General features: G+C 41.8%; 2 protein-coding genes across 2 annotated transcripts; one reads left to right on the top strand and one right to left on the bottom strand.

Moving 5' to 3' along the window:
• Nucleotides 1–1,346: 1,346 nt before the first annotated feature.
• On the top strand, nt 1,347–7,880 carry LOC4335132 (ABC transporter G family member 25-like). Its single transcript, XM_015777976.3, has 14 exons — nt 1,347–1,736; nt 1,891–1,967; nt 3,440–3,703; nt 3,819–3,882; nt 3,988–4,128; nt 4,239–4,273; nt 4,373–4,446; nt 4,582–5,462; nt 5,797–6,093; nt 6,176–6,634; nt 6,762–6,910; nt 6,992–7,281; nt 7,365–7,489; nt 7,618–7,880. The coding sequence occupies exons 1-14, from the start codon at nt 1,552–1,554 to the stop codon at nt 7,772–7,774; spliced, it is 3,198 nt and encodes a 1,065-aa protein (XP_015633462.1). The 5' UTR covers nt 1,347–1,551; the 3' UTR covers nt 7,775–7,880.
• Nucleotides 7,881–9,931: 2,051 nt separating this feature from the next.
• On the bottom strand, nt 9,932–14,878 carry LOC4335131 (acyl transferase 15-like). The gene is made up of 4 exons (XM_026025029.2): nt 14,319–14,878; nt 13,766–13,846; nt 12,514–12,634; nt 9,932–11,427 (listed from the first exon to the last, which is right to left on the bottom strand). The coding sequence occupies exon 4, from the start codon at nt 11,423–11,425 to the stop codon at nt 10,100–10,102; it is 1,326 nt and encodes a 441-aa protein (XP_025880814.1). The 5' UTR covers nt 11,426–11,427; nt 12,514–12,634; nt 13,766–13,846; nt 14,319–14,878; the 3' UTR covers nt 9,932–10,099.
• Nucleotides 14,879–19,104: the final 4,226 nt, after the last annotated feature.

Raw genomic sequence — 19,104 nt, 5'->3', positions numbered from 1 at the left:
TCCTGACGCGCGTACTTGTTAATTTATCATTTATTTTGTGAAGGGAATAATCCTGAGGCAGTTTGGGTTGACCTGTGGCCAAGTCAAGCATCGATCACGAGCGTACACAAGAGAATAAGGCAACACGCGGGAGCCACATTGTAGCTGAATGGTTGTTTCGACAATTGGAGAACAGAGACAAAGCAAACAATCACCAAATCATGCATCGTTGAACGTTTCTGTCGTGGTTATCACAAAATGGGGCGCACCACGGTTGCTTCTTCCCCTGCCTGCCATCCTTATCGTTGGGTTTTCACTACTCTAGTGCCTCATTATATAAAAATCTCCAATTCGGTGAAAGTGACATGCAACTGGTAAACTACAACGAGGTGATATCGACTCTCAATACTTCCATCCATCTATATTATAACTTTAATATGGCAACGTAATCGATCAAAATGGCAACATGAAGGAATTTTCTTAGATTTTAAAGTACAGTAAAATTAAAAAAAAGAGTGATTTTTTACATACCCCCTCCGTGTTGTTATGTACATATGATTTTATTTTTATAAAAAAGTAAGAGGTTTACGGATTTATCGTTAACTTACTACTCAAAATATAATAATTTTTATAATTTAAAATTTATCATAGAATATAACAACTTATCCAACTAGTATTACATTGTCTCAACAATTTCTCCACATACTCATGTCAACCCATCACGACCATTCCCATTTAACTTATCTTATTACATCTATAATGAAAAAAAAATCATATATTTTAGGATGGAGGGAGTCGTAACTATCAGTCCGTAAGACTTATCATCAATAAAAAATAATTTAAGAGAAAACATTTTTATATGTGTTCTTCCCAATTTAAAAATTAATGCTGAAAAATAAATTACATTGAAAAAAAAACGAAAAATCAACTTCAAAAGTTAAATTTTAAAAATTCAAAATTTGATAGCTGCTTATAAGCCGTTGGGTAAAACGGTAGAGTAGTGCGAACTAGAAATGGTGAGGTGAAATATCTACTACTGTAAAATCGGAGTGGTAGTAATTGTCATTCTCCCTCCACCTTCGTACTTCTCCAGTCTCCACTAGAGAAAAAAAACATCGGTCTAAAAACCATCACGTCGAAAAGACCACCAAAAAAACCACGTACCAAAATTTGAGAAAAAAAAACAAAAACAGATAAATCTGAACCATAAAACCACCATCCGTTCGTACTTTTCTTAATCCTATTGTAAAGCATATGGGCATAGCACTAGGTAGATAAAAATTGGCCGAAGGTAGTGCAAGCTGCAGCAGCTAGCTCCCACGGCCGGCAGTCTCAAATACCCAACGCATCAACGGCCCCCACCTCCCAACCAGCAAACGTGCTCCGCCTTGGAATCCTTCAACTTCAAACGCACCGCGGAGATTTCTTTCTCCTCTCGCGGATAAATCTCGGCTTTTGCCGTTGCTTCCTCCATCCATCTCCATCCATCCCCTGTTGCCTCGGCGAGCTACAGGCAGCGCCATCTGCTGTGCGAGACTAGCTATAGCTCTGTGTGATCCTGTCTGCACCGGAATGCGCGATGGCGAGGCCTTTCGGCGGCTACCTCCGCCGCTGCTTCTGCTGCTCCTTCTTGCTGCCGGCGTCGCGCGCGGCCAGCAGACGACGGCGCCGCCGGTGGTGCCGGATGCGCTCAACAACCTCACCAGAGACGTCGCCGACTACATCTCCCACCGCTTCAGCTTCTGCGTCGCCGACCCGTACGCTCTTCTTTCTCTTCTCCCCCCACCCCCCGTTCATTTCGGCGGCGCCGTTCTTCGCCGCCGACCTCTTAAAACTTTTTTCCTTTAGCTTTCTTGATTTCAATGGAATTGTTGATGATTTTTGGTTGGTTTTGGTGTGTGTTCGCTTCAGGACGGAGGATTGGAATGAGGCCTTCAATTACACCTCGGATCTTGGATTCGTGCAGAACTGCCTCGCGGAGACAAGAGGTAATTAATTAAATTTAAATTCAGTTAGATTTCCTGTTCGATTGCTTGTTTGATTGGTTCGTGTGTTGCTTTCTTCATCGTTGAAGCGGTTTCTCCTTTTTTATTTGTTTCCCATCTGAATTTAGCGGATTGAATGTGACGGCCATGCTTACACATTTTTTAATCGAATATTTATCCGTGTATGCTCCAATCTAATGAACTGAACCAACCTGAGTTTTGAACTTATTTTTATTTATAAGCACATGGTTTACTTTTTCTTTTTGTAATTTCAAGTGATTGGTTTTCAGATAACACTACTTTTTTCGATGGTGCGGTGGTGCCAATTCAGATAATTATATTAGAATTCAGTCATTAGCATAAATGCACTTCAAATTCTTAGAAATGGTTTTCTATTCGGAGATCCTAATTCAAGGTTGTCTAAGCCGACTCGCAAATATTTTGTCGTCGTATACTGTTTGTGCTTGCTTTGTAAGCATCCCGGTTTCTTTTTTTTTTAATTTTGGTTTGGAATCTAGTTTCTAATATTCACCTCTTATAATATTCATAGTTATGTCCTAGATGCGACATTGGGATATGCTGATTGAGATTTGGTTCTTTGGAATTGTTCACCTGCACATGCATTTCCTGAACATTGTTTAGTAGGAGTGCTTAGCAGAGGATGAAACGATCTGATGGAGGACAAGTGGAGCATGCAACCCTATAATAATCATCCATTCCGTAATTTAGTAGGGAAAGACTAACATTATAACTTGTTAATGTTAGCTGAGTGTGACACGGGACTATGGTGTTTGACGTGATCAACTCTAACTAATATTTTCTATTCGTTTGTTTAGTCTTAAGAAGCTAGACAGTTTGACCTGTTCCTATCTCTAATTATCCTGCACTTATTATTTATTTTACATGTCACAACAATCCAATTCGGTAGTTAGATTCAGTTCTGGACTTCTGATATAGTATAGTAACTTGTTTCAATTCGACAAATCTGTTGAATGTGACAAAAGTAACCATTATGATTAAGTTTGAAGTCAAATATCTCATTTTCACATTGTATCATAGAAGTGACTAATTCCGACTACCATGCTTCCACACTGAAAGGCGAGGCTTGAACACTGATTGGTGTGGCAATGCCAAGCACAAAGCCTGAAAAAATAATTTACAGTATCATTTTCCTTATGGTACTGTGACAAAATCATTATGATTATGATTATGCCTCTGATCCGTTGATTGTGGCAAAAATAATCATTATGATTAAGTCTGAAGTCGCATGTTTTATTTTCGCATTATATCATAGAAGTGACTACCACGCTTCCACGCTGAAATGCGAGGCTTGAACACTGAACATGTCTAGTTTGCAACATTTTCTCCTTAAAAAAAATGATTTACAACATCATTTTCCTTACCAAGGCAGGTCAGGCTGCCCATGAACATGTCTAGTTTTGGCATTCTCTAATGTGAAAAAGATATTCATTCAGGTGATTTGGGAGGGCGTCTGTGCACACCGAACGAAGTGAAATTCTACTTCTCGAGTTTGTATGATCGAAAAGGCGAAAAAAACCTCTTTCTGAAAACCAACATAAACTGCAACAGATCATCTTGGGTTCAGGGCTGTGAGCCAGGGTGGGCTTGCTCTGTAGGTTCAGGCCCTAACCCCCAAGGCAATATTCCACCAAGAACTGCAAGTTGTCAGCCGTGTTGCGAAGGCTTCTTCTGTCCCCGTGGTCTTACATGCATGTTGCGTGAGTGATTTCTACATTTCCCGCATGGCTGTTCTTATTGTCAATTAATTTGTGTGGAGACCATATATTTATCTTGCTGAATGACTTGAGTTTCATGTTTGTTTTTTTGCTTTAGCTTGTCCATTGGGATCATACTGTCCGCGTGCCACTGTGAACACAACCACTGGTCTTTGTGATCCGTAAGATTTTTTTTTAAAAAAAATTCTGTTCTTATTGTTCTGCATTTGCCTTCTTGAAAATATAAACACAATGCTTACAAGGTGAATTTTCTGAACTTTGATTAGATACAAGTATCAGATAACTCCAAATACAACTGGCTGCGGGGGTGCTGACACATGGGCTGATTTTGGGAGCACTGAAGAGATGTTCTGTCCAGCCGGTTACTACTGTCCAACACCAACAAAAAAGGAACCTTGTAGCGAAGGGTACTGATCCAATCATACTCCTTGTATGACTTATTTGACATATATTACAAAGATTATTTGATTTTAAACACTAGGTGACTGATGATTCTTGTTTTTTTCCTCCCCTTCAGGCACTATTGCAGACTGGGTTCCACCACTCAAGACAGTAAGCATCATTAAAATAGATTGATACTTCATTTTCTTATTGAATCATGCAGTTATAGTATCTACCATCCAGCAAGCTGAATTTATTCAAAATCTGCAGAATGTATCATAAAGGGATCCTGCAAGGAGAAGACAGAGAATGAAAACATTGTCATTCTTGGTGGTTGTTTAGTGGTAAATTCCATCAACAAAGTCATCATTTCACTATCTTGCTAGCTTGATGGTTGCCTCTTTTAAGATCCAGTGAGTGCAATGGACTGCAGACTGTACTGGAAAATGTGCCTAATTCAGGTTGAACACTTGGTGCAGGGCATGTTGTTTGTATTTCTTCTGATCATATACAACTGTTCAGGCCAGTTCCTGACTATCCGCGAGAAACGGAAAGCGAGATCGAGGGAGAATGCTATTCAGTTGGCACGTCAGCAGCTCAAAGCGCATGAGGGATGGAAGGCGGCGAAACGACTGGCGAGGAAGCATGTCAATGACATGCAGAGTCATCTCTCACGTACATTCTCTCGTAGGAGATCATTCCGTCAGCATCTGGACTCGGAGAATTCTGGCCATAGGTTGCAGGAAGCACCACTGTTTATGAACCAGGAGTTGTCGGATTCTGCTGCATTTTCAGCTCATCAGAGCACTGGTGAGATATCTGAAGTCATGCCTTCAGTCGTTGTGGATGTTAGCGATGATGGAGAAATTGTTGCCGGCAAGGATAGATCTGCACCAAAAGGCAAGCACAGATCAACACACACGCAGATCTTCAAGTACGCATATGGTGAGATCGAGAAGGAGAAGGTCAGGCAACAGGAGAACAAGAACCTGACCTTCACTGGAGTGCTCTCCATGGTGTCAGAGCAGCAGAAGGAGATAACAAGGCCTCTGCTCAAGGTTGAGTTCAAAGACCTGACCCTGTCACTTGGAAAGAAGAAGCTGTTGAGGTCTATCAATGGCGAACTCCGGCCTGGCCGTGTCACTGCCGTCATGGGCCCATCCGGGGCCGGCAAGACCACATTCCTCAATGCTGTTACAGGGAAGGTAGCTGGCTATAAGGTGTCAGGTTCAGTTCTTGTCAATGGGAGGCATGACAACATCCGTTCTTACAAGAAGATCATTGGATTTGTTCCTCAAGATGATGTTGTTCATGGGAATTTAACAGTGGAAGAGAACCTTTGGTTCAGTGCAAAGTGCAGGTAAAATTATTAATATAAAAAAGTTTACTTGACAATTACTATCTCTGTTTCAAAATATAAGACATATTTTGTTTCGTTAGGACAATTCTTTGACCAACAATTACTCTACTGGGATATGATTTTGTGACACAAAATTGGATTTGTTAGATTTGTGTTCAAAAGTACTTACTTACGATTATGCGTTTGTATCACATAAGTCATATCATAATAAAGTAATTGCTGGTCAAATCCTTGTCCTAACAAAACAAAACAATTGAAACGGAGGAAGTATTTATATCAGATTGCCATTTCAGTAATTAGCTCAGCATATTCTTATCATTTCTACTATCTTCAGGCTCTCTGCGACAACGGCACACCGCCACAAGGTCCTCACTGTGGAGAGGGTCATAGACTCCCTGGACCTTCAGGGAGTCAGAAGTTCATTGGTTGGAACTGTGGAGAAGCGCGGGATCTCTGGTGGACAGAGGAAGCGTGTCAATGTGGGTATTGAAATGGTGATGGAGCCATCACTTCTGATCCTGGATGAACCAACCTCTGGCCTGGACAGCTCCTCTTCACAACTGCTCCTCCGAGCACTACGTCATGAGGCGCTCGAAGGCGTAAATGTTTGCGCAGTTGTTCATCAACCGAGGTTACTCTCAGACCATCTTTTTCTGAAGATAGTACTCATCTTTCTGAAAGATTTCTAATATTTTCTTGTTTGTGTTATTCAGCTACACATTGTACAACATGTTTGATGATCTGATACTTCTGGCAAAAGGAGGTCTAATTGTTTACAATGGTCCGGTCAAGAGTGTGGAGGATTACTTCTCAACTCTTGGGATCACTGTCCCTGAAAGAGTTAACCCACCAGATCACTACATTGACATTCTTGAGGGCATTGTGAAGCCTGAGTCAGGCATCAATGCGAAGCATTTTCCATTGCACTGGATGCTCTACAATGGCTATGAAGTGCCAAATGACATGAAAGATGATCTCAAGGCAATAGGTGAACAGAGACCACATTTGGGGTCCAGCCCTTCAGCTGGATCAACACCTCATTGCCTTCCTCATGTCAGGAATGCTTTTGCTGAAGAGCGTGATCGTATCGAGCACCATTTGTCTAAACCAAAGGATTTGTCCAGCAGAAGAACACCAGGGGTGATTAGACAGTACAAGTACTACCTAGGAAGGTATGTTCAATTCAATGCATATAATCTTTTTATGAAATCTTGAACAACCATGTGATCAAATTTTCATTGTTCCAATGATAAAATTTTCGAAAGATTAAAAGTTATTCTTTCATGTGTGACATCACAGGGTCACAAAACAGAGGTTGCGCGAAGCTAGGTTGCTTGCAGTTGATTTTCTGATACTAGGCCTTGCTGGGATCTGTCTGGGTACTATTGCAAAGCTCAGTGATCCAAATTTTGGGATGCCTGGCTACATTTACACCATAATTGCAGTTTGTAAGTTCAGAGTATTCAGATTATACTGTCATTGCAGTACGAACTTGATTATTTGACTGACATAAATTACTACTTCTGCAGCTCTGTTGTGCAAGATTGCAGCACTAAGGTCGTTTTCACTTGAAAGATTGCAATACTTGAGGGAAAGAGAGTCAGGGATGAGCTCATTGGCATACTTTCTTGCTAGGGATACAATTGATCATTTCAGCACGATTGTGAAGCCGATCGTTTACCTCTCCATGTTCTACTACTTCAATAATCCAAGATCTACAATTACCGATAACTATATCATTCTCCTCGCACTTGTGTACTGCGTAACCGGTATAGGATACACTTTTGCTATCTGCTTCAACCCTGGTTCTGCACAACTGGTATGTATCATAAAGATTGTTCAACTTTTGCAGTTTCTTCTGATTAATAATATATTTGGAGACTAACCCTGAAACTTTTGCAGTGTTCTGCATTGATCCCAGTTGTTCTGACTTTGTTATCCACTCAAAATAATACCCCTGCAATTCTCAATAGATTATGCTATCCAAAGTGGGCATTAGAGGGTTTCATAATTGTAAATGCAAAAAGGTATTACTTACTCATCATGCTTGCATGTTGCATGATCATATCTAGATACACAATCATCATCACATCTGCCAAAATATTCATTTGTAAATTAGCAGCTCGAGTTAATGCGTTTTTCTTTTCTATTTCAGGTATCCTGGAGTTTGGCTTATAACTCGCTGTGGGTTGTTGTTCAGAAGTCGTTTCGACATTCATCATTACATGCTCTGTATTTTGGTTCTGTTTATGTATGGTCTGTTCTTCAGAATTGTTGCATTTGTGGCCTTGATTTTAGTGAAGAAGAGATGAGCAGAGGGCAATTGCACCAACTTTTCACATTTGATTCTTTCATTATTTTGTACAGTTGTAAATCAGTTTTGATACTACAGATGAAATATAGAGAATACTTCACTTGCGTGTCCTGATCATAAAAGAAAAATGATACAAATGCAGAAGTTTTGAATATGTTATAGTCGTTAAAAAACTAATGTTGAACATATGTTATATGAGATTGACTGAACGGTACCTACCGTATAAAAACATCCCCAAATTGGTTTTAGTAAGGCAATAGGCAATTCGTTGAATGTTAGGTATATAACGCAAGGATTTCATATTTTCAGTATGATTATATATGTTGTCACATTATACTGCACGAACATCCCCGCAAAAATATCACACAAATATGCATTGCACGTGCAAACTAACTGGTTACATGTAAAAATCAGTGCTTTGTTATGGACCTATATTTTACCTTAGTTCGTTGATACAAATTCAATGCTTTTCTAAGTAAGTTACATTCACATTACATTAACTTGGCAATTGGGTGTAATTTAGTGCTAAGAATTTGAGAACTGAGCGTGCCAGTACAACAACTTAACAAGTGGACACAACTAGTACAAGAATAAGTGAGCGTACAGATATAGCAACTTGAAAGGTGGGGGTGATTATGGTACAATAACTTATAAGAAGTGGTGTAACAAATTAATTATTTCAAGCATTTTCGGCTATACTCATTCAGTTTTTAAGTACTTATTTTGTTAATATACTTATGCATATTTGTATAGGCATACTTATTTTGGTTATTCTAGTAATTAAAAGTCAATGAAATTTTACTGTGTTGAAACTTTTTTGGTTGAGATTTGAGATGGTGAAGAAAAAATTAAACCATGAGCAACACAATTCTTGCAGACTACATCAAAGATTGTAAGATAATATCTACAGGATTATTATGTGAAGATACGCTGACATCGTGAAAAAACTTAGGAGTACATAGCACTCTTAACCAAAATAGCACATGTCTAGCCAAGTTATTGCACTAAAAGACCATAAATTACCAAGTTTCTATATTAAAGCGCACTATCTTGTCAGGTTATTGCACTTGAATGTTCTATTATCAAGTTCTTGTGTTAAATTGCACCCATCTGCTAACTTATTTAATTATAACGTGGATACAATTTACTCTACACTTAATATGGAAATTAATTTAATAGGTATTTTTTAAGTTGATAAGACAATTAACTGAGTAGAAAGTTTTGCCATTTGAATTAACTGAGCAATGATACATACAGTTTCATTTATTTGAATAAGAGTAAATTGCACTCCTGATACATGAACTTGTGATGTGGGTGCAAATAGGTAGAACAACTTGTAAAGTGCTCGTTCCAGTACAATAACTTGCATAGCTCGTGCAAACCTAGTACAAAACAACACAAACATGCAAAATTGATATAATGTGTAGTACCATAATGAAACATATGCACGCTAGCTATTGTTTGTAGTTGTGCAGACCTGAGTACACTAACTTACCTTCAGTTTTTGCAGTACGGATTTTATTTTTCAAACAAAACAACTGCTATGCAATTTATTTTTTCAAAACAAAGAAACTACTAGCCCGCAAAGGTGTCACCAAGATGCACCACGTTATATCAATTTTGCTTGCGTGGGTTGTTTTTGCCTATGTTCGCACAAACTAGTCAAGTTATTATACCAAAACGAGCAATTTTAAGTTGTTGTACCTATTTGCACCCACCAAACAAGTTCACGTACCGTGAGCGTAATTTACTCTTTGAATAATTATATAGTTATTAGTAGCAACATCACATTCGAGAGACGAGAATGAAACTCACAATTGTACAATCTTAAGTAATTCTTCCAGTAGAAAATATTTGTAGTTTTGAACAAGACTGACGTCATACCTTCAAAACTTTAACTATAAATAACTTTTTAAATATTTGCCTTAGAAACATGAAGACCATATATAATTAGATTAATCTTAAAATGTTTTTCAATAAAATTATATCTCATATATTTCTATATATACTGTAATAGAAACCAATACTCCATGTTTCATTTTTTTAAGGCTGTGTTTAGTTCAGCGCAAAGTTTGAATTTTGGTTGAAATTGGAGATGATGTGACTGAAAAGTTGTGTGTGTATGACAGGTTGATGTGATGGTAAAGAACTGAAGTTTGGATCCAAACTTTGAATCTAAACACAGCCTAAGGCTGTATCTCCATCCAAAACAACAATTATTATTAAACTAGAGAAAGTACTAGCATTTGACGTTACATTTATTTTTATAGAAGTATCTTCATCGTCAGAGGCGACCAAGCAACCAGTAAGACAGTATATATATTCATTTGAAACTTTCCAGCTCTGCGAGGAACGCGTCGACGTGCTCCTCCTTTACGCACAGCAGCAGAACGCTGGCGCCGCCGCTGTCGCGAGGCAGGCACGCCACGCAGCTCGGCACCGCCGTCGGCCCGACATGGCACATCACCCGCGCCGGCCTCCCGCCGCCGAAGTCCACCGCCTCGAACCCGATGTTCCGCCAGCTCGCCACGTAGAATGCGTTGTACCCGAACAGCGCGCTCATCAGCTGCCTCTCCACGCGCGCCGCCGCCCCGTTCATGGCGACACCGCCGTTCTCGAACTGAGCCGGGATCAGCTCCTTGGCTCGCCGGATCAGCTTCACCACGTCGTTGGCGTCGCCGTTCGCCACCTCGCCGCTCGTCGCGGCGACCACCTGGGAGGTGACGCAGTTGCCGTAGTAGCCGTGCTTGGCGCCGACGTGCTTGTGCACGTTGGCCGCGAAGACGAGCGGCGCGGGCGTGTCGGCGTCGGAGTCGCCGGAGATCAAGACCGCGCGCGTGCGGCTGCGCCACAGCACGGCGGCCACCGCCTCGAACACGGTGCACGGCTCGCCGCCGGAGCGTGCGACGTCGCCGACGTCGTCGAACGCCGCCTTGACGCGTCCGATCACGCTCGAAGGGATGGTGACGTCGAGGTACGCGAACTGCTTGCTCTCCTGCGTCAGCATCGCCTTCTCCATGGCGGCGACCAGCGGCGGGAGCTCCGGGAGGGAGTCGTCGCCGCAGCTCACCGGCAGGACGGACGGCCGCGGCAGCCCCCGCGCGAGCTCGCCGACGGCACGCAGGAACTGAGCTATGCCCTTGCCGTCGGCGACGACGTGGTTCCACGTCATGCCGACGACGAACCCGCCGCAGGCGAACTCCGTCACCTGCATGAGCAGCAGCGGGTCGGCCTCGGCCTCTCCCGCCGCCGGGTGCGCCACGGCGAGCTCCTTCAACAGCGCCGCGAACGGCGGGTCGAACAGCTTGACGTCGTCGAGAGCGCAGCTCGCCGTCGCGGAGACGAACGCCACGCCCTCGCCGGTGCAGGAGACACAGAGCTGGTCGCCGCCGCCGTCGGCCGCTCCGGTGATGACGAGTCGGCCGGCGATGGGGTAGTAGTAGACCAGAGCTTGGGACAGTGCCCCCTTGATCGTCATGGCCGGCTCGACGATGCCATTGTCGAAGACGTGGAACGACGTGAAGAGGTAGGAACCAATGGCTTTGTCGAAGGAGGATAGGTTGATGACGTCAGCGACGGTCGGCGCCACCGGCTTGGTTGTCGGCGGGCCGACGAGCTCCGGCGAGGATTTGTTCACGATGTAACTCATTACTACAGTAATTAGCACTAAAATTTAATGTTGCGAGAACTGATATATCGCCCTGTTTAAATAGACGTGCTTTTAGACACGTGTGCAGTTAAAATCAAAAACTTCGAACACAAGTAAACTGACGTTGTTATATGACCCATGGAATAATAATGTGCCTAAGGGCTTCTTTGGAATAGAGAAGATTTGTTGGAGAAGTAGAGGAATTCATTCCAAAGGAAACATTTTCAATAGTCAAAATTTCAAAATTTAACTTATTCATTTTCAATAGTCAAAATTTCTTGTTCCATATAATGTTTTAATACATAGAATGTTCTTATTTCTCTACTTAGTGACATTTGTTTCACATAAAATGATTTATGTTGTTTAGCTTATAAATTATTCTGACGAAACTACAGATCGGTCACCTGATTTCTAAAAAAATTTGAAGGTGGCTACCGAGTGAAACATTAAGTTATAATGATAAAAAAAAATCAGTTGTTGAAACATTTAAAAATTTTGTGAAACATAGTGAAAACACATGTTGAAACATGTCGTATCACATATGAAACAATGAGTTTTAACCGTTTAAAACATATGTTTTTCTTTCATTGGAATATAATCATGCAATATTTTGTTATAAAGATTTAATTACGATGAATACAATAAGGTCGGATAATGAAGAAAAAAATATTTTAAATCTTGCTAGATGCATACAAGCATAGATAAAGTGAAGGGAGAGCAAGACAATAGAAAGGCAAATTTTGTAAAGGGACATCGTGACTTCGTAGTTTTAGTTGTAGGAGACAGAGAAGTGACTTTTTGGGGGGAAAACACTCTATTAATATGGTAATTTGCCAGTGGACACCACACCCATTAAAATGATAATTTCAAGTTGAAGAGGAGAGAAAAATCGTGTGAAATGTTAAGAAATACCCCTGAACCCACATGTCAACTCTACTAACTACTAGTGGAGAAATGTCACGCCCGGAAATTCACTAATAATTTCCGAACTAATTTGTGCATAAAATCCTCGTCCAGGAATCAGCCGAGGTACACAAACTGATAATTTAATATACAAATCCATCATAATAATAACGTTACATACTTACAAAAGAAAAGAAAAACAGCAGCGGAATTAACGGTCTAGCGATGGCTTCAGCTCCACTCCCATAGGCAGCTCAACTGGGGTATAAGCCAAACGTCTTCTCCTTCTGGATCCTTTATCTTCAACTGAGGTTTGATGATTATTGCAAGAATGAGCATATGACATACTCAACAAGCCACACAGCAAATATGCAAGTGCACAAGGATTCCAAAGGATGGCATAATATAGGCTCATTTGCGAAAGCAGCATTTAGCAAAGAGTTAAGAGTAGTAAAACAGTAGATTAATTAATCAGAAGTTTTAATCAACACTGAACAGCACACCCATGCTGTACAGGCCCAACCATCCTGAACAACCATACCCGGCTGAACAGATCTAACTCCAAACCAGGAGCTAAGCAAATTATTACCAGTTATTACATCCATAATTATTGTGAAAGGTGTGAGACTAATCACGAAAAACATTGCTCAACCCGCCCATAACCGCGGGCACGGCTATTCGAATAGTTTTACTCTGGCCAGAGGTGTACCACTGTACCCACAAGACACGATTCCACACATGTTGCCATGCCCCGAAATACCACCACGGCATTGCAAAGGGGGAAATCGTGACAATACCCTTTGCACAACACAACTCAAAACAGTGCACCGTTCCTGGATCATAATCACCCCCTTATAAACAAGGCATGGACTCCCCAGCGACCCCCGTGGACTTCTCGCCACTTCTCAGTCTGGCGCACTATAATGAACCATGCTATACAAAGGATAAAGCCGTTGCCCACGCTGGCTTGTGGTTGGTACGGTTAATGTCTCACAACAGTAGCTCGCGAACCGGTCCTTAATTGTCATGAGCACAACCATCAAAACCATATGCTCACAACCCACCTTAACCAGGTTTTAATTATCAATTAATTAACATCACACGATTAACCATCGTGAGCTACCATTAAATATAACCATAAATAATAATGTAGTATATATGATTCATCCCATTAGTGAGCTAATGTTTCTAAGCATTGCTAAGCAATTATATATATAACTTTTAGCTGAACCAAACCAATACATAAGGTTCAAGCTAATCAATTTATTACCCAAGGTATCAAGGAATAGGGCATTCAATGCAAATTGGCCATAACAAAGGAATAGGTTCACACCACCCGGTGACATTCGAAAATAAATGCATAGTTGAAATAAATAGAGAATTTAAATATAGGATCAACATGCTCAAAGGATTGTGTTTAGGATCTGTGTGACTTGCCTTGCAATAATCGATCTTCAATTAACCTTCTTGATCACTTCCGACGCACTCACGAACCTTCGCAACGACGGAAACGACAAGCTAACACGCAAAACGAAGAAAAAGACTAATAAAAACCAAATAAACAGTACATAAAAAGTAAACAAACATGTAGATCATAATTTTAGATGAATTATGAGACTTGAACGGCCTCATTCCGACTTCAAATGAATTTATTATGAATTTTACAAGATTAAATCTAATTAAAGTCCATTTAAAAAGACTTAAATAAATTTAATTCAATTTATGGATAATTTTAATATGTAGATCTTTATTTTAGAAAAATTTAGCAACTTGAACCACCTGAAACGGATCTATGGTTATTTAGTTATGATTTTCCGAAGATTTCATCTATTAGAAAAAAAGGAAAAAAAGAAAGGATGATGATGTCAGCATGACATCACCCACGGAGGCCGGCTAGGGTTGGCGACCTCGCCGGAGCTAGGGACCTTGGCCGGGTGATTGGAGGACACCTACGCGTAGAGGACGACGAGGCGAACCCAACGGTACTCACCACAACGACAAACGACGAACGATGATGGCCGGCGACGAAGAGGACGGCGGCGGCGGCTCGGCTTGACGGCGACGGCGGAGCTCCGGTGGTCGGCGGCGAAGGGGGACGGGCGGCCGAGGTTCTCCTCACCACGGCGCACCTAACGGCGGCGGCGGCAAGCGGCGGCGACGACGCAAGCGACGGCGCGGCGTGGCTGAAGACGGCCGGCGGCGGCGGCGAACTAAGTGCGCGCGGCGGCGACTCTACGGAGCACGGGAGACCACGGGAGATGGGGCAAACGAAGGAGGGGAACTAGGGGGTCCTATTTATAGCCTTGGATTGAAGAGATCGGACTCCTCCCGCAAGAAATCGATCCGAGAAAACTCGGTTTTGGAGATAAACTCGAAAACGAGTTTGATTCGGGCAAGATACTCAACCATTTGCTCCGATTCTTGAGGGGAAAGATAGAGGAGGACGAGAGGATAAAATCCCCTCAAAAACCCGGAAGAAAAAGAGCCGGATTGGAGCGGATTTGAGGGAGAAAAGGGGCGGCTCGGGCGACGGCTTGGGCTCGGCCGGCCGGCTGCTAGAGGAAGAAGAAGGGCCTGACATGTGGGCCCCACATGTCGGTGCCTAGAGGGAAAGGGTTTTTGAACTTTTTCAATTAAAAATAATTCGTGAAATGATGTTTTATTTATTAAAAATACTTCCCTTGCTCAAACAATTCCCAGAAAATTCTAGAAAATAGAGGAACAAGCAAAGTATTTAATAAAATTTTATCTAACCCAATTTTATATTGAGATTTAGCACATTAAAATTAGATCTTCTCTTTTAAGCTTTTAAAATCATTTCTAATAATTCCTTTTAAACAACAATTTATAATTTAAGGATTTTAAACAAGAAAAGCACTTAACAATTATAATTAGATCATTATTGATCAAATAATTACTGAACTGTTCTCTGTATCATTTACATTTAGGAATTGAGCTCCGAAAAATCCGAGAAAATTCCAGAGAGTATAATTAACCATGGAGAATTTAATAAAAATTAAATCCACCCATGCTTTATATTTAGGAAATTTTATTTCCCACATTTAACTTCACTTGTAAATTAATGAACATTTCATATAAATTCTATTAATAATTTATTAAATAATTTATAAATCCTAACACGAAAATCAGGGTGTGACAAGAAATCGTTTTTAGTCCCGGTTCGTAACCCCCCTATAGTCCCGGTTTTTAAATCGGGACTACGAACCCGGGACTAAAGATCCCTATCTTTAGTCCCGGTTCAAATACCCGGGACTAAAGATCGATCTTTAGTCCTGGTTGGTGTTACCAACCGGGACTAAAGATGGGAGTGGGCAATAGTTTTTTTTTCATTTACTTACTATTTAATCTCTAATTTATTTTCTCCCAAATTAGGTGGGATGCATACCATCCCAAATACACAAATCAATCATATACACTACAGATTATACATCCCAAATCAAACCCCAAATCAAAGAAACATCCCAAATATACAAATCATACACAAATCATGTACATCTCAGATCCATACAATGAGATTCCAAAAAAATAATTATACATCTCAATCCATACAATGAACCACAGATTCTTCATCTCAATCTACACATGGATCACAAATTCTTTGAAAAAAAATAAAAAAAAACGAAGTAAAGCCGCCGGCCGGCTGAGCCGGCTGCCGCCTCCCCTCCTCCCCGGCCGCCGCCGCACCGCCGCCACGGCCCTCCGCGCCGCCGCCGCGCTGCCCTCCGCCGGCCGGGCCGCCCACCCCCTCCTGCTGCGCACACTGGATCGAGTTGGGAAGGGGAGTTGGGAAGGGATAAGAAGAAAAAGAGATAAGGAGGAAGGGAAGAGATAAGATTAGAGATGGAGGGAGAGAGGAGTGGGTGTGGATGAGAAAAGAGTGGACGAGAAAAGAGGATAAGTAATATGGATTATATAGTGCGTTTTGATCTTTAATCCCGGTTCGTAACTGCAACCGCGACTAAAGATCACGTGATCTTTAGTCCCGGTTGGTGTTACGAACCGGGATTAAAGATCCGATCTTTACTCCCGGTTCGTAACTGCAACCGCGACTAAAGATGCTGGAGGGGCTTGACAACACCTGACAGCATGTGAACCGGGACTAAAGATCATGTAGTCTCGTTCTACTTATAAACTGGGACTAAAAACCATCTTTAGTCCCGGTTTTTACTGCATCCGAGACTATTGTGGTTTTTGGTCGACCGGGCAAAGATGTTTTCTCCACTAGTGAACTGTTTTCTCTTTATATCCCCTCTGTTGGCGCCGTGGAGGTCATAGCATCTGACGGAAAGCAGCACGTGCATACAAGAGAGGGGTTGACGCAGACAACCATCACCCTCGCCCTCACAACGAGTTCTCTAGCGTGTGCCCTCCTAGCTGCATCGTCTGTGCTGCCATCCATTCAGCTTGGCCATGCCATCTCCACGTCGGAGCTGGCGACCTGCATGCCCTCGGCCTCGACGGGGAGGTACATGAGCGGCTTGGTGACGCCCGACCTACTGCCGCCCTGGCCCTCACAGCGAGCTCTCTACCAGGTGCCCTCCTAGCCGTGTTGTCCGTGTCGCCATCCATCAGCTTGGCCACAGACTTCTCCACGCTGGTGCTAGCAACCTGCACTTCCTCGGCCTCATTGGGGAGGAACATGAGTGGCGTGGTGACACCCGACCTGACACCAACGCCAAGCACATAAACGAGCAACCGCTCGCTGAACTAGTCGAGGATGGTTGGCCATGTCAGTGCCGGCAGGACATGGTTGATGGCCCTCCAGCACGGCGTTCTACCCATAGTGGGTTAGGAACCCGCCCGTGGCTGGGTGCTAGAGGATTGTAACATCCCTCCCTCCAGAACCACGCAATCCAGCTCAACCGACGGGCAGGCCCACTTATACATACCACTCCACTTACACTTTCATCCTCACTTAGTGCAAAAGGGTTAACCCAGGAGTGATATGGTTGGAGGGAGAAGCACTTATAAGTTGGTTCTATTGTTGCTAAACTAGTAAGATGGTACTAAACATGCACACAGCTCTTATGGACCACACAGTCCTCATCCTAATTGGGCCAGGATGTCACATACACCTCCCTGAAAGGACCCGATGTCCTCATCGGTCCAACTCACCCACATAGCGACACAATCATATAGGCAAATGTCCAAGAACAAAAAATGTGCCTCGCATAGACCCACATGCGCCATGCGCCATATGCCCGCATACTGACCCGTACGCGCAACCGCTAACAACCCACGTTCCAAAACCGTGTAGCCAGGCCGTTGGACGGACCGGCCCACTTACACACACCACTCCACTTAAACTTTCGTGCTCGCTTCATGTAAAAGTGTTAACCTGGGAGTGATATGTTTGGAGTAGAAGTCCTTATAAGTTGGTTCCACTCTTGCAAAACTAGCAAGATGATATTAAACATGCACACAGTTTTTATGGGCCACACAGACCTCATCCTAATTGTTCCAGGATGTCACAAGGATGCTCACCTATGGCGCCCACCACGCACCAGGAGACCCCTATCCGTGATGTGCTCCTCATATCCCTTGCCATCGAGCCACTCTCCCTTGACACCGGCGGCGGCGGTGGTGGCTTGGCCTCCTTGATGGCCCAGATGAATAGCTGGGTCGATGCCTCGATGTCGCGAGTGAGCTCAATGATCTCACTACTACACAAATGATTTTTCTGTATGAGACCCCATAATTTTTGCAAATGGACCATAACTTGCCGCATCTGGAAAAATCAAGCGGCATTTTCACATACAGCTCCTTAAGACGCCCGTAAGGGAAAATCGATTTTTCTATACGGGCCACTTAAGAGGTACGCATGCAAAAATGAGCTCAATTTTGCATGCGGACCGCTTAAGAGCCCGCATGGAAAAATCGATTTTTCCATACGGGTGTCTTAAGGAGCCGTATGAGAAAATAAAATTTGAAAATATGAAACTAATTTATCTCACTCATATGAACTCCAAATTGGATGATTCTTTTACCTAAATGTTTCTTAAATCATGCTCTATCATGTTATTGTGTTCTTTCTACTATTATTTTGGCCATTTTTTCTTGTGACTTCGTTTTATCCATTAAAAATTTGAATTTCAAAACTTCAAATAATATTTTGAAGCAGTAAATAATTTCAGTTGAAAAAGTCATCAACAACAAAAGTTGTATAACTTATCAAGATCTATAACTTTTATTTTGGTCATTTCTTCATCCGACAAAGTGATAGTAACATTTTCACAAAATTTACATATCTCTCTTATAGTTTAGAAAACCATATAAGAGATATGTAAATTTTGTGAACTATGTTATTATCACTTTGTCGGATGAAGAAATGACTAAAATAAAAGTTAAAGATCTTGATGAGTTATATAACTTTGTTGTTGATGACTTTTTCAGCTGAAATCATTTATTATTTCAAAATCTTGTTTGAAGTAGTCCTAATTTGAAATTCAAATTCAAATTGTTGAAACAGAGTCATATAGAAAAATGTTCAAAACGAAAGTTGTAGATCTTGATAAGTTATACAACTTTGTTATTGATAATTTTTTCATTTGAAATCATTTACTACCCAAAAAATTGTTTAAATTTCTTATATTTTAAAATTTAAATTTTAGATAGTTCAATCAATCTCGGATGGAGAAATAACCAAAAGAAAATTGGTAGATCTCAATGAATTCTATAACTTTGTTTTTGACAATTTTTTCACATGAATTGTGATTTAGTACCATAAAATTCGATTCAAATTTCTCATATTTTTG

This window comes from Oryza sativa, chromosome 4, assembly GCF_034140825.1.
Source record: "Oryza sativa Japonica Group chromosome 4, ASM3414082v1".
Classification (NCBI taxonomy): Eukaryota; Viridiplantae; Streptophyta; class Magnoliopsida; order Poales; family Poaceae; genus Oryza; species Oryza sativa.
This window is presented reverse-complemented; position numbering and strand designations above follow the sequence as displayed.